Source organism: Loxodonta africana, chromosome 7 (genome assembly GCF_030014295.1).
Source record: "Loxodonta africana isolate mLoxAfr1 chromosome 7, mLoxAfr1.hap2, whole genome shotgun sequence".
NCBI lineage: Eukaryota > Metazoa > Chordata > Mammalia > Proboscidea > Elephantidae > Loxodonta > Loxodonta africana.
The window spans coordinates 26,426,632-26,438,563 of NC_087348.1; the positions used below are offsets into that span (position 1 = coordinate 26,426,632).

The following is an 11,932-nucleotide window of genomic DNA, read 5'->3' on the forward strand; positions in this document are numbered from 1 at the left end:
AATAAATAAATTATAAATAATAAGAATTGTTTTCTATAGGCATTTTTTATAGGATACTATTAAATAAAAATAAAAGATATATTTTTACTTGAATGGTGACATTTTTAGAATAAAATCAATTTGTGTGAGTGATCTTAGAGAATGGGACTAAGGGAATATTTCAAATTTTCTCTGAAACAACAATGCATTTGGTGAATTCCTGTGCTAGAATATTCTTTTTTAATTTGAGATAATGTCTTATTTTATTTATTTTTAATTGTGTTTTAGGTGAGACTTTACAGACAAAATTTAGTTTCTCATTCAACAACTTATACACAACTTGTTTTGTGACATTGGTTGCAGTCCCCTTCATGTGTCAACACCCTCCCCTTCCACATCTCAATTCGCCATTTCCATACACCCATGTTTCCTGTCCTTCCAGCCTTCTTCTCATTATTTTGGGGCAGGTGTTGCCCTTTTGGTATTGTAAATGTTTGAATTAAGAAGCATGCTCCTCAAGTGTGTTATTGTTTCATAAAAAAAAAAATAGACCTGTCTAATCTTTGGCTGAAGGATGAACTTTGGAAGTGACTTCAGTTTCTAAGTTAAAAGGGTGCCAGGGGCCATACTCTTGAGGGTTCTTTCAGTCTCTGACAGAACAATAAGTCTGGTCTTTTACTTTGTGAATTTGAATTTTGTCCTACATTTTTCTACTGCTCTGTCTGGGACCCTCTACTGTGAGCCCTGTCAGAGCACTTCATGATTATAGCCAGGTACTATGTAGTTTTCCAGGGCTCAGGCTGATGGAGGCTGTGGTACTTATGGTCCATTAGTCCTTTAGATTAATATTTTCCTTGTGTCTTTGAATTTCTTCATTCTCCTTTGCTCCTGTCTGGACGGGACCAGTAGGTGTATCTCAGATGGTCACTTATATGCTTTTAAGACCTCAGCAATGACTGATTCTTTTGAATCCGTGGTGAGATCTTTCAGAGTTTAGCACAAGAAGTTTGTTAGGAAAAAAAAAAAAAAAAAGATTTCACAGTTTTTGAGGGAATTAAATAATCACCCAAACCATGAAAGGGGAATTAAAATAATTTTTAATCTTCATGTCATATTCAACACTTCCGCCCCAAATTGCATGAGAATATTTTGATCATATTTTTCTTGTGATTTTATCTATGAAACAAATTTAAAGGCTCCTATCTCTTTGCTGGTTAAGGTCAGGTTAGCAAAGACATGCACAGGATTCAGCCCAGTGGGGTTTATTTTCCACAATATTGACCTTTTGCAGCATCTTTCACATTCTTATTCCTAAGGTTATAAATCAGCGGGTTTAGCATGGGAATCACCAATGTATAAAATACAGCAGAGACCTTCTCCTGCTCCAGTGAATATTGGGAGCTTGGCTGGATGTAACTAAAAGTCCCAGACCCATAGAATAAGGTCACAGCAGTCAGGTGTGAGGCACATGTGGAGAAGGCCTTGTGCCTTCCTTCAGCTGAACGAATTCTCTGGATGGCAATGATGATGCGGACATAAGAGACCATAATGATAGTGAAAGTGAACATTGCAATAACCCCAGAGAAGATCAAAAGCAGCATCTCATTGGTATGGAAATCAGAGCAAGAGAGTCTCAAAAGAGGAGGAATATCACAGAAATAATGGTTCACAATGTTAGGACCACAGAAGTCTTGTTTGAGCAAGCCTATCGTATGTGTCAAGGAATTAATGAGTCCACCTAAGTAAGACATAAGGACCATCTGAATACAAACCCTGTGAGTCATGATGACTGTATACAACAAGGGATTAGCTATCGCCACATAGCGGTCATAAGCCATCATAGACAGGAGGATGCCCTCTGTAGTCATATATACCGCAAAAAAGAAACTCTGTAGTACACAGCCAGAAAATGTGCTGGACTTATGTTCTGATAAGAAATTTACCAGCATCTTAGGAGCAAAAACAGTAGAGTAGCAGAGGTCACAAAAAGAGAGGTTGCTAAGGAAGAAATACATTGGAGTATGAAGTCGAACACTTAACCAAATCAGAACAATCATCCCCCAGTTGCCTACCAGAGTGATGCAATAAATGAGGGCAAAAAGCAAAAAGAGAGGAAGCTGCAAATTTGGATTTTCTGTTAATCCGACCAGAAGGAACTTCTTCACACCTGTATGATTCCAACCTGCCATGCACTTAGGTTTATATAGCTCTTTAGTTGTGGAACAAGATGATATTACCTGGATGAAAAACATTATGGCACCTTCATGATCCCGTATCCATAATTGCACAAAGCATTTAGGCTTGCCCTGTAGTCATATGAAGAAAACAAACTAACTTCAGTTTGGGGCCATATGTTTGCTAGATAATTCCTATAAAGTGACTCAAGTTTTTGGAACTAGAGATTATTTTATTTCCTGGTTCTCAGTTTCCACATCATAAAAATGGGGTTGAGAAAACTCTACCAGATCATGAAGCTATTAATTGGTAGAACTGACATTTAAACCCGTATATGCCTGATTCTAAACTTCTGACTTTATTTTATGATGTATAGAAGCCCTCTGTTTTTATAACTAATAACTGTGTAGCAAAAAGTGATAACAAATTTTCCCTTATCCTATCGCTAGCCTGTTAGTATTTTTTCACACCCAGTTCTGGAGATGGTGCTGACTTCCATGAAATGCAATCTCCTTCCTTTCCAGTTCTCAGAATTCAGACATCTTTTGGCTTCATTTTCTGCCTAGATCCCTCGTTTGGAAGATTGATGACTCTACTATCCCGAAGACTTGATTTGTGAAAAAGAGAAAAAGTAATCCTTTCATTGGCTATCTCACTAACACCCCGAGAAGGAAGAATATTCTCTATTTACATACATTTTTCCCAGTTTTGTGGGTATTCACAGAATATACTTATGTGTTTTAATTGTCACAAATATTTGCTCCTACTTTAAATAATTTTAATTAGTTTGTATAAAAACTATTTTCTATAAAAAAAGAATTGTTTTTCCACTTTCTGTTGTTCTATTCCCCCTCCTGGATATTATTCTGTGCATGTATAAATTTATTAACTTTTCTACCTTTTTCATGCACTTTTTATGTCTCTCTCACTAAAGGATAGATTGCACATCTGCTTATCAGTTCAATGAACATGCCCTCTCCAAAAGGCACCATTTATGTCATTAGAGATCTAAAGAAGGATGTATGAGCTTGTCTTAGCTATCTAGTGCTGCTATAACAGAAATACCACAAGTGGATGGCATTGACAAAGAGAAATGTATTCTCTCACAGTCTGGGAGACTAGAAGTTCAAATTCAGGGTGCTAGCTCCAGGGGAAATCCTTCTCTCTCTGTATGCTCTGGGGAAAGGCCCTTGTCATCAATCTTCCACTGATCTAGGAGCTTTTCATCATAGGGACCCTAGGTCCAAAGGACATGAGCTCCTGACTCTGCTTTCTTGGTGGTGTGAGGTCACCATGTCTCTCTGCTTGCTTTTCTCTTTTGTATCTCAAAAGAGATTGACTTAAAACACAACCTAATCTTGTAGATTAAGTACTGCCTCATTAACTACTTCTAACCCAACTTCATTAACATCATAGAAATAGAATTTACAACACATAGGACAATCACTTCAGATAACAAAATGGTGGACAATCACACAATGCTGGAAATCATGGACTAGCCAAGTTGACACTCATTTTTTGGGGGGAACATAACTCAATCCATAAAGCCCTCATGGAACCTGACCTCTTCCATGTTAAGATTTGGGTAAGGCTGGGGGGTAATCTTCAGGGTATTGCTAAATCAAAATAAGAATCTCCATTCTTAATTTACAATTCATATTCTGCCCATATTTTCCATCAGTGACCATAGGAAGCATAGGGAATCTAAGTTCAACTATTCCATGGAAAATAGGAAATACTTTGGTTGGAAGTAGCAAAGAATTTTTTCTTTTTTTCTTCTTAATAAAACTAGTTCATAGGCTAGGGAATCAGAAGGTATTTATAACCTGGAAATAAATAAATAAATAAAGGACGTGAAGGGACATTTGTGTGTGTTTCTCAAGAGCAACCAATTTTCTTCTTCTGGGAGGCTGTTTATGGGAATATCTTTGGAACATCATAAAATAGGGCAGTCCAGGTTCTGATATAGCTCTGTCCTTGACTTTTTGTATATTTTGCCTATTAGAAATTAGCCACAAAAAGGAACTAAGACACTAAAGCTGGTATAACACAAACTAGAATTTGTATAATGTTCCCAGTTACCTTTTACAGATACAACGGAAAAAAAAAAACAAAAACGAAGTTCCTGCTGCTTTAACTGGCATGCAGTTTCAAATTGTGGATGTAGCAATGGGCTGAGACATGATACTGATGGACAAGTCTCAACACAAGAGCACAGAAAAAAGCATTTGTGTGGAAAAGAGAGGAAATCAAGTGTACAGAGAAGGAAAATACGCTCTGAAGATTGAAACCAGTTGTTTTTCAAGCTTATGTTAGTATAGGATTCTCAAGGAATAAATTAAAGTCATAAATGAAGACAGTAGGTTTTTTAAATCTAAATAAAGGTTAGGAAATACGTATCTTAATGAGTATTTATGATGACAAACTACATAAAACTCTATTTTGCCCCTTTTTTGATTGGCAGTGCAAATACTTTACTTCAATTTAAAAAAAGTCGTAGCTGGAGGGCATGGGGAATGCAGCGCTAAATAACCAGTAACCTCATGTGTGGGAGAGTGTAACTGTGCTCCACAGGGTTCTCAGTGGCTGATTTTTCAGAAGCAGATCACCAGGCCTTTTTTCTGAAGTGCTTCTGGATGAACTCAAATCTCTAACCTTTCGTTTAGTAGCCCAGTACGTTAACTGTTCTCAGAAAAGTGCTTGATAATACTGTTAAAAAAAAAAAAAGTGGCTGTGGAGTCGATTACAAGTCCTATATGACAGAGTAGAACTACCCCATAGTGTGTCCAAGGAGAACCTGGTAGGTTTGAACTGTCAAACTTTTGCTTAGCAGCCAAGCTCTTAACCACAATGCCACCAGGGCCCCTGATACTAACAGTTAGTGTTTATTGAGTGCAGTTATTTTTATTTATAAACAATATAATGGCATTAAGTATTATTACGTTCTATAGTTTAGACCGAAGGAAATTGAAGCACTGAGAGGTTAAATAGCTTAACCAATGTCATATGGGTATTAGTGGAGGAGCTGGGATTCAAACCCAGGCCATCTGGATCCAGAAGCCATGCTTTTGATTCCTCTGCCATATACTCAATCTTATATTTCACCCAGTTTCTCTCAAGTACTTGCCACCAGTGTATGTCCAGCTTTCCAGCAATAAACGAAGTCCAGGCACTCAGGCATTTTTGCCACACCTTCTACCCTCAGGGCCCTATCAAGCATTTCATTGCACTTGAGGCTGCAAAATGAAAGGAAAGATATTTTTTAAGAAAAAATAATTCAGGAAAATCCCATCTCATTACTTTTAATTGCCATTTTGCCATTTTTCTTAGATTTCTTGAATTTCTGTGGATTTTGGCACTATAATCAAAGGGCAGTATTTTTCTAATGAATTCAAGCACTCCACATGATTTCAGCCAGTTGCAGTTATATTTCTAACAACTATTTTTCTTTGTGGAACTCATAATACAAAACAATAAGTAGAGAAAAGTGCTATCGAGGGTCAAGGCATGATTTGCTCCTGCCCTGTTAGAGCTTGAACTAGAAAACGGATTCATTTTGTCATTAAATGCAGGATTTTTGTTACCACTCAGTGATGCCATCCAGATAAGTCTCCTTTAAAATACTAATGAGTGTGCATATTCTCTTAGGAAACATATTTTAGAGCCTGATGACATACTTAGGGCCCTGGCGGTGCAGTGGTTAAGAGCCACAGAGTGCTATAGCGGCAAACCAAAAAGATTTGCAGTCCAAATCCACCAGCCGCTCCTTGGAAACCCACTAGAGCAGTTCTCCTCTGTCCTATAGGGTTTCTATGAGTCAGAATTGACTCAATGGCAATAGGTTTGATTTTTTTTGGTGACATTATTCCAACATTCAGATCAATATCTTGAAAGGTCATGTTCAAATAAGGGTGTTTGATTAAAAAAAAATACATTTCTCCTAGTAATTTATTTTTTATTTATGTCACCAAAGGAATATTAGAAAATATTCAATCACCAGTGATCAAGAACGCAGTTGAAAATAAAGATATTCATGAGAAAATAAGAATGTTGAAAACATTTCTAATTATAGTGAAATAGGGAGCCCAGCCAAATGGCTATCAGAAGAGTTAATGCTTATCAAAATTATTCTCTCTCCATCATATGGGACTATGGCCAGTTGCAAACCAAAGCTTACCTACCTCGGTGTATGGTTTTGTGGGGGTTTGCCTATGAAATATGATTTTGCTGACATAATATTTATACAATAATTTATTATAATATATAAATATATTTAATGAATTGTCTTATATTATTACATGCAGATAAATATATAACTGATTAAACACTATGTGAAACCTTATATATTAAGATATAAATTCATAGTTGTACACATGCACTTGTACTTTTAAACAATATACACTGAATGGTTTATAATTTAAAATGGTTTATAGAACTAAAGAAACAAAAAAAAACGAATACCAAAACACCCTAAAACTTCACACACAAAAAAAAATCTTTCAAAAACCCTGGCATACTGAAACCTACAAATGTGGCTTAGATAGTGTTATTAAAGAAAATATGTTAAAGTTATTTAATTCAGGCACACTAGACATATAGCAGGAAGTAGTAGCTTGCTATAACAAAATATGTCCTGGGCTCTAGGAATAAAGTGCCATTTGCAAGTTCCCATTTTGTTACAGACAAAATGAAGTAACAAACCTAAAGAAAGTAGAAAATAATTCCTAATACCTTATTATGGCAATTGTAAAGCAACATTGACTCTAAATGATTGCCAAAGATTACTATTGTATAAGACTGTAAAGAAATCATTTTCTTTAAAATGTAGCTAAAATACATGGCAATTATCAGGTGTTATGTTTTAAGGAATTTTCCATAAAGGTATAAGTAACTTTAAATCACTATGTAAGCCCAGTACTGCATTTCATTAAAAAAAAAAAAAAAAAAAAAACACACAGACATCAGAAAATAGTGGCTATAGATATTTTGTAAATATTGTCTTTCCCCATAAAAAGAGGACAGCTCTATTGAGATACCAACAAACCACAAGTTAGGAAGTTGTATTTTCTGGCTCTTTGGGAATAATACTAAGGCTATAAAACTGGTACCAGATTTTTTAGTATGAAAAGAGCACAAAACGTTAGAATTATAAAAATAAACCTACATGATAACTTATTAAAGATACTCACAGATAAGCAAATTTGAGAGTACATGGAGCTTCTAGTGAAGGAAAGCCGGTTTCCATGATTCTTAAAGGGGTTTTATGTTTGGTTCCTTTTCTTTTGGGAACACAAACTGGAGCTCATTGCATAGATGTGTCTCAGATGTCCACAGGTTGGATTATTAACATTCTTTCTGGTCTCCTGAGAGTAGAATTAACCATAAGTCTGCAGGTCCTCTTGATCGTTGTTCAGAAGATACCTCAGCTTTTCACTGTGGTAAAATAAATTTCCCTTTGTAAAAAAATAAAATATCTTTTCTAAAACTCAAACATCATAGTATCACATCACAAAACAGATAATAGATGCAATTTCAGGACCAAAGAATTATATTGTAATTTGTGATGTTGACTACAAATTAGGATTTTATTTGAATTCCAGAAAAATCAAGAAACGGCATTCCCCGGAAGCAAAATAATCAATCATTACCAATACTTCTGTAAATGCATGCCTTTCCAAAAAGCAGATGACCAGTGTAGGCCAAATGGTGGTCTACATAATTTTTGTGACAATATATCCACTAGTAAAATGTGAAGTAACACTTGTTAATATAAAAAGCCAAAACAGGTGAGCTTTTTCTAAGAAATGAAGGGTAATGATCAACATACCAAGGTAGATTCCCTACTGGCTGCCCGCCTAAAAAGCTACAGAGGAAGTAGTTACAGCTTCATGTTAAGGCAGTCAATACTGGTGATCAACGCTGAGATATAACACAGAGCACAAGTTCTGACATGTCATCACACACCTCATCGACTGCACTTTCAAGCCGCTGGTTAAGATGAGTAAGAAGGTGGTGTCCCCTTAACCACGAAGGCTGAAGAGGAAAATCAGGTTCCTGCCCTGATTAATCATATATTTTCATGAACATGCTGTGACTTCCCAAGTGATAAATGTTGAGGAGACAAAATTGTGATACAGACAAGCTTCTGCTACGTCATAAAACATCATACTTCTGTTTTATTCCATTTCAGTTTTCTTCAGGAAAGGCACTTGTGCTTCTATAATCAAGTGACATAAAAGCCCATAGCAAAAGGACCAAGGTCCTTCTCTTGGTTAATAATGTCCAGCTCTGCCAGGTTGCCTAGCACCTCACAGAAAATCAAATCCTATCCTCTTAAAATCAACAGTAATATGATAACGGTGAGAACAAATAAGCATTATATGCTGATAAAATGTGCCAGGCATGGTTCTAAGAGCTTTTGAAGATATTCTAGGAAATTCGTATCTATTTTTTTATTACCTTATTTAATCCTCAAATCATGCATGTACTGGTATTTTTGTGTATATTAATTTATTTGATTTTCAAAACAATACCATCCAGTAAGTAATATCTTATTGTTTCCATTTACAAAATAGGACACTGAGGCACTCAAATAAGACAATATTTCATTGCAAATTTGTTTGGCTAAATTTTTATGTTAAATTGACAACCAGGTACATTCAGTACAACTAATGCAGCCATCTCTATTTTCATAATTACTGCAAAATATGCAGTAATATACATCCCCACATGTGTGCAATTTATTGTTTCAACTCTTTCAAGATAAAACAAGAAGTAAACAGACACTGAAAAATCCAAAGTAGCCACAGAAGATATATATCTTAACGATAAAAATTATACAAGAACAAAGTTGCTTACACTTCAATTAGTCTGCATTGTCAATTTCCATGAGAAAATTATCAGAGCAATTATTCACCTTTTCTAAAAGATATTGTTTCAAAGGCTATTTCGGTAGTATATGTATAAATAATAAGTAATTTATAGAGTTTAAAATCTTAAAGGTTTTCACAAATATTCACTGTGAATGGAAGAGTAGGGAAACTTTTGCAGCAACACTCTAGCCCAAAAAGAGCTAAACTTCACTATGATTTAATATTAAAGAGCCTATTGCTATACACCTTCCATCTGATTTCCTGAGAACCAATGAACCCCACCTCTCCCGACACCAACTGCCATCTATCATTGGTAATATCAACTTTCCCTGATAATAAATGCCATATTCGTACAGGATATAGAGTCACTCTCCCAAACACAAACTGATAGATTTATCCATTCATCCATCTACTCAGCCATCCACCATTCACTTACCTAGCCATTAAACACACATGTAATAAGAACATGAAATGTACCAGGTGCTATACAACAACAACAACAACAACAACCTGTTGCTGTGGAGTTAATTCCAACTCATACAAAAATAAACCAATAATATATGTTCCCAGCAGCCAAGAATTGTCTAATGTAGGCGGGTTACGAGTAGGTCAACATATATCTTCAATACAGCATGATAAATAATTTAATGAATAAATACATAGAGTATTTTAGGAACACTCACTGGAGAACAGTTAAGCTATCTTAGAATTAGAAATGGTTCACACAGTAGAAGCATTCCAAAAACCAAAACTGGAGAACAGTTAAGCTATCTTAGAATTAGAAATGGTTCACACAGTAGAAGCATTCCAAAAACCAAAAAAAAAACCCAAACCCACTGCCATCGAGTCAATTCCGACTTGTAGCAATCCTATAGGACAGCGGAATTGCCCGATAGAGTTTCCAAGAAGGTCCTGGTGGATTCGAACTGCTGACCTCTTGGTTAGCAGCCATAGCACTTAACCACTATGCCACCAGAGTTTCCAGTAGAAGCATTAAAGAGGGAATATTTCTGGAAGAAAAGACAGAGAATTGGAAGACATTGAAGTTGAACAGTTCTCTTTATTTTTAGCAAATATTGATACATTTAAAATTGTCGAATCATAAGCTGTGCATGGGGTAGTAGAAAATAGAAAGATTAAAGGGGATATTAGTCCTCAAATATTCTCAAATGAAATATGTTTTATTTTATTTTCATTTATTTGAAAGTCCAGTACCTTTCCAACAGTTTTTTTGAAAGCATTCTTCACATCTTTGTTTCTGAAGCTATAGATTATGGGGTTAAACATGGGAAAGACAACTGTATAAAACACTGCAACTACCTTATCAGTGTCTAGAGAAGAGCTGGGGGTAGGACGTAAGTACACAAACAAGAGCGTCCCATAGAATAAGGTGACAGCTAGGAGATGGGAAGCACAGGTAGAAAATGTTTTGCTTCTGCCTCCTGAGGACTTGATGCTCAAAACAGTAATAAGGATACAGAAGTAAGAGATAAATATGACCACAAAAGTGCTGGTCTGGATGAAGCCACACAAGGCAAAGAGCAGAAACTCATTGATACTGGTATCTGCACATGACAAAGCCAGGAGAGGGCGGATATCACAAAAAAAATGGTTGACAATATTGGAGCCACAAAATGGCAGCCTGAATGTGAGGCACACATGCACCAGGGAAGTCATACTTCCACTGAAGTAGGCCAACGCAACGAAACAGATGCAGATTTTCCTAGACATAAGTGTAGAATAGAGCAGTGGGTTGCAGATGGCTGCATAGCGGTCATATGCCATTGCTGCCAGGATGAGGCACTCAGTATCAGCAAAACAAGCAAAGAAAAACATTTGTAGTGCACAGCCATAGGTAGAGATGCTCTTCCTAGATGCTAAGAAATTTACCAGCATTTTCGGAGCAACTGCTGTAGAATAACTGATGTCTAAGAAAGATAAATTGCTCAGGAAATAATACATGGGGGTTTGAAGTCTTGAACTGACATTAACTAAGATTATCAAGCCCATATTTCCTACCATAGTTAACACATATAGCATGAAAAATACCAGGAATAGCGTGACTCTGAGAGGTAGATAATCTGTGAATCCAACAAAAACGAACTCAGTTGGCCTGGTATAATTATTCTCCAGCATCTTCTTGGTTTTCTTATTTTTCTCATTTAAGATAGGTGTTATCAACAGATATGAGTTGACTTCAGTGATGAATGAATTGAGGAGGTCATTCTTCTCCTTTTTAAGGAAAGAAATGAAAGGTTAGTAAAATTAAAGTGCTGTATTTTCTCTGGCAATTTTTTTTTTTTTTGTTAAAGGATATAATTAGAACTCACTCTCAATAACAGATGATTTCACTCAGAAGGTGCTGTTTTGTGATACAGTAACTCATTAAATCTATGGACATCAGGATAGACTATTAGTTCCTCTCAAGCTGAAAGAGGCTTAGCTGATGAAACCCGGTACGAATTATGAAAATTGGCGGGCTCTTTAGGGGCAAAGATCAATGTTTCCTACCTTAAAATCACATTTTTCTTTGTAAAGACAAAGAGTAGAGAAAAATTCTGGGGGAAAGAAATGCTCACAGATAGACTAGATAGTTCCACAGAACAAAACTTGTGATCCGGGGAGGTAGCCTAATATAGTAGTGAAGAGCACAGTTGCTAGGCAAGAGATGACTGAGTTCAAACCTTAGGTTTGATATTTAATGTTTGTGTACTCTTGGTAATGCTACTAAAACACTCTGTGACAGAGGAATAAATGGGTAAATACATGTGAATTATGTGACTAGAACATAACCTGTGTATAAGTGTTTGTTAAATATAATACATTAAACATAAATAAACTGATTTTTGTTTCTATTTTTTTCTTCTTTTATTAGCTTCAACTATCCTGGTGGTTGTCTCAAAATT

General features: G+C 35.9%; 2 protein-coding genes across 2 annotated transcripts; both read right to left on the bottom strand.

The window, feature by feature from the left end:
* Window positions 1-561: 561 nt before the first annotated feature.
* Window positions 562-2,804, bottom strand: LOC100677045 (olfactory receptor 5J3-like). Its single transcript, XM_064289073.1, has one exon. It carries the CDS (start codon window positions 2,229-2,231, stop codon window positions 1,242-1,244), a length of 990 nt encoding a protein of 329 aa, XP_064145143.1. The 5' UTR covers window positions 2,232-2,804; the 3' UTR covers window positions 562-1,241.
* Window positions 2,805-10,181: 7,377 nt separating this feature from the next.
* LOC135232070 (olfactory receptor 5AS1-like) lies at window positions 10,182-11,274 on the bottom strand. Its single transcript, XM_064289358.1, has one exon. It carries the CDS (start codon window positions 11,160-11,162, stop codon window positions 10,182-10,184), a length of 981 nt encoding a protein of 326 aa, XP_064145428.1. The 5' UTR covers window positions 11,163-11,274.
* Between the last annotated feature and the right edge of the window lie 658 nt (window positions 11,275-11,932).

Excerpts from the sequence above, each read along its gene's own strand:
- LOC135232070 (XM_064289358.1), bottom strand. The coding sequence starts at position 11,162 with ATGCTGGAGAATAATTATACCAGGCCAACTGAGTTCGTTTTTGTTGGA.
- LOC100677045 (XM_064289073.1), bottom strand. The coding sequence starts at position 2,231 with ATGTTTTTCATCCAGGTAATATCATCTTGTTCCACAACTAAAGAGCTA.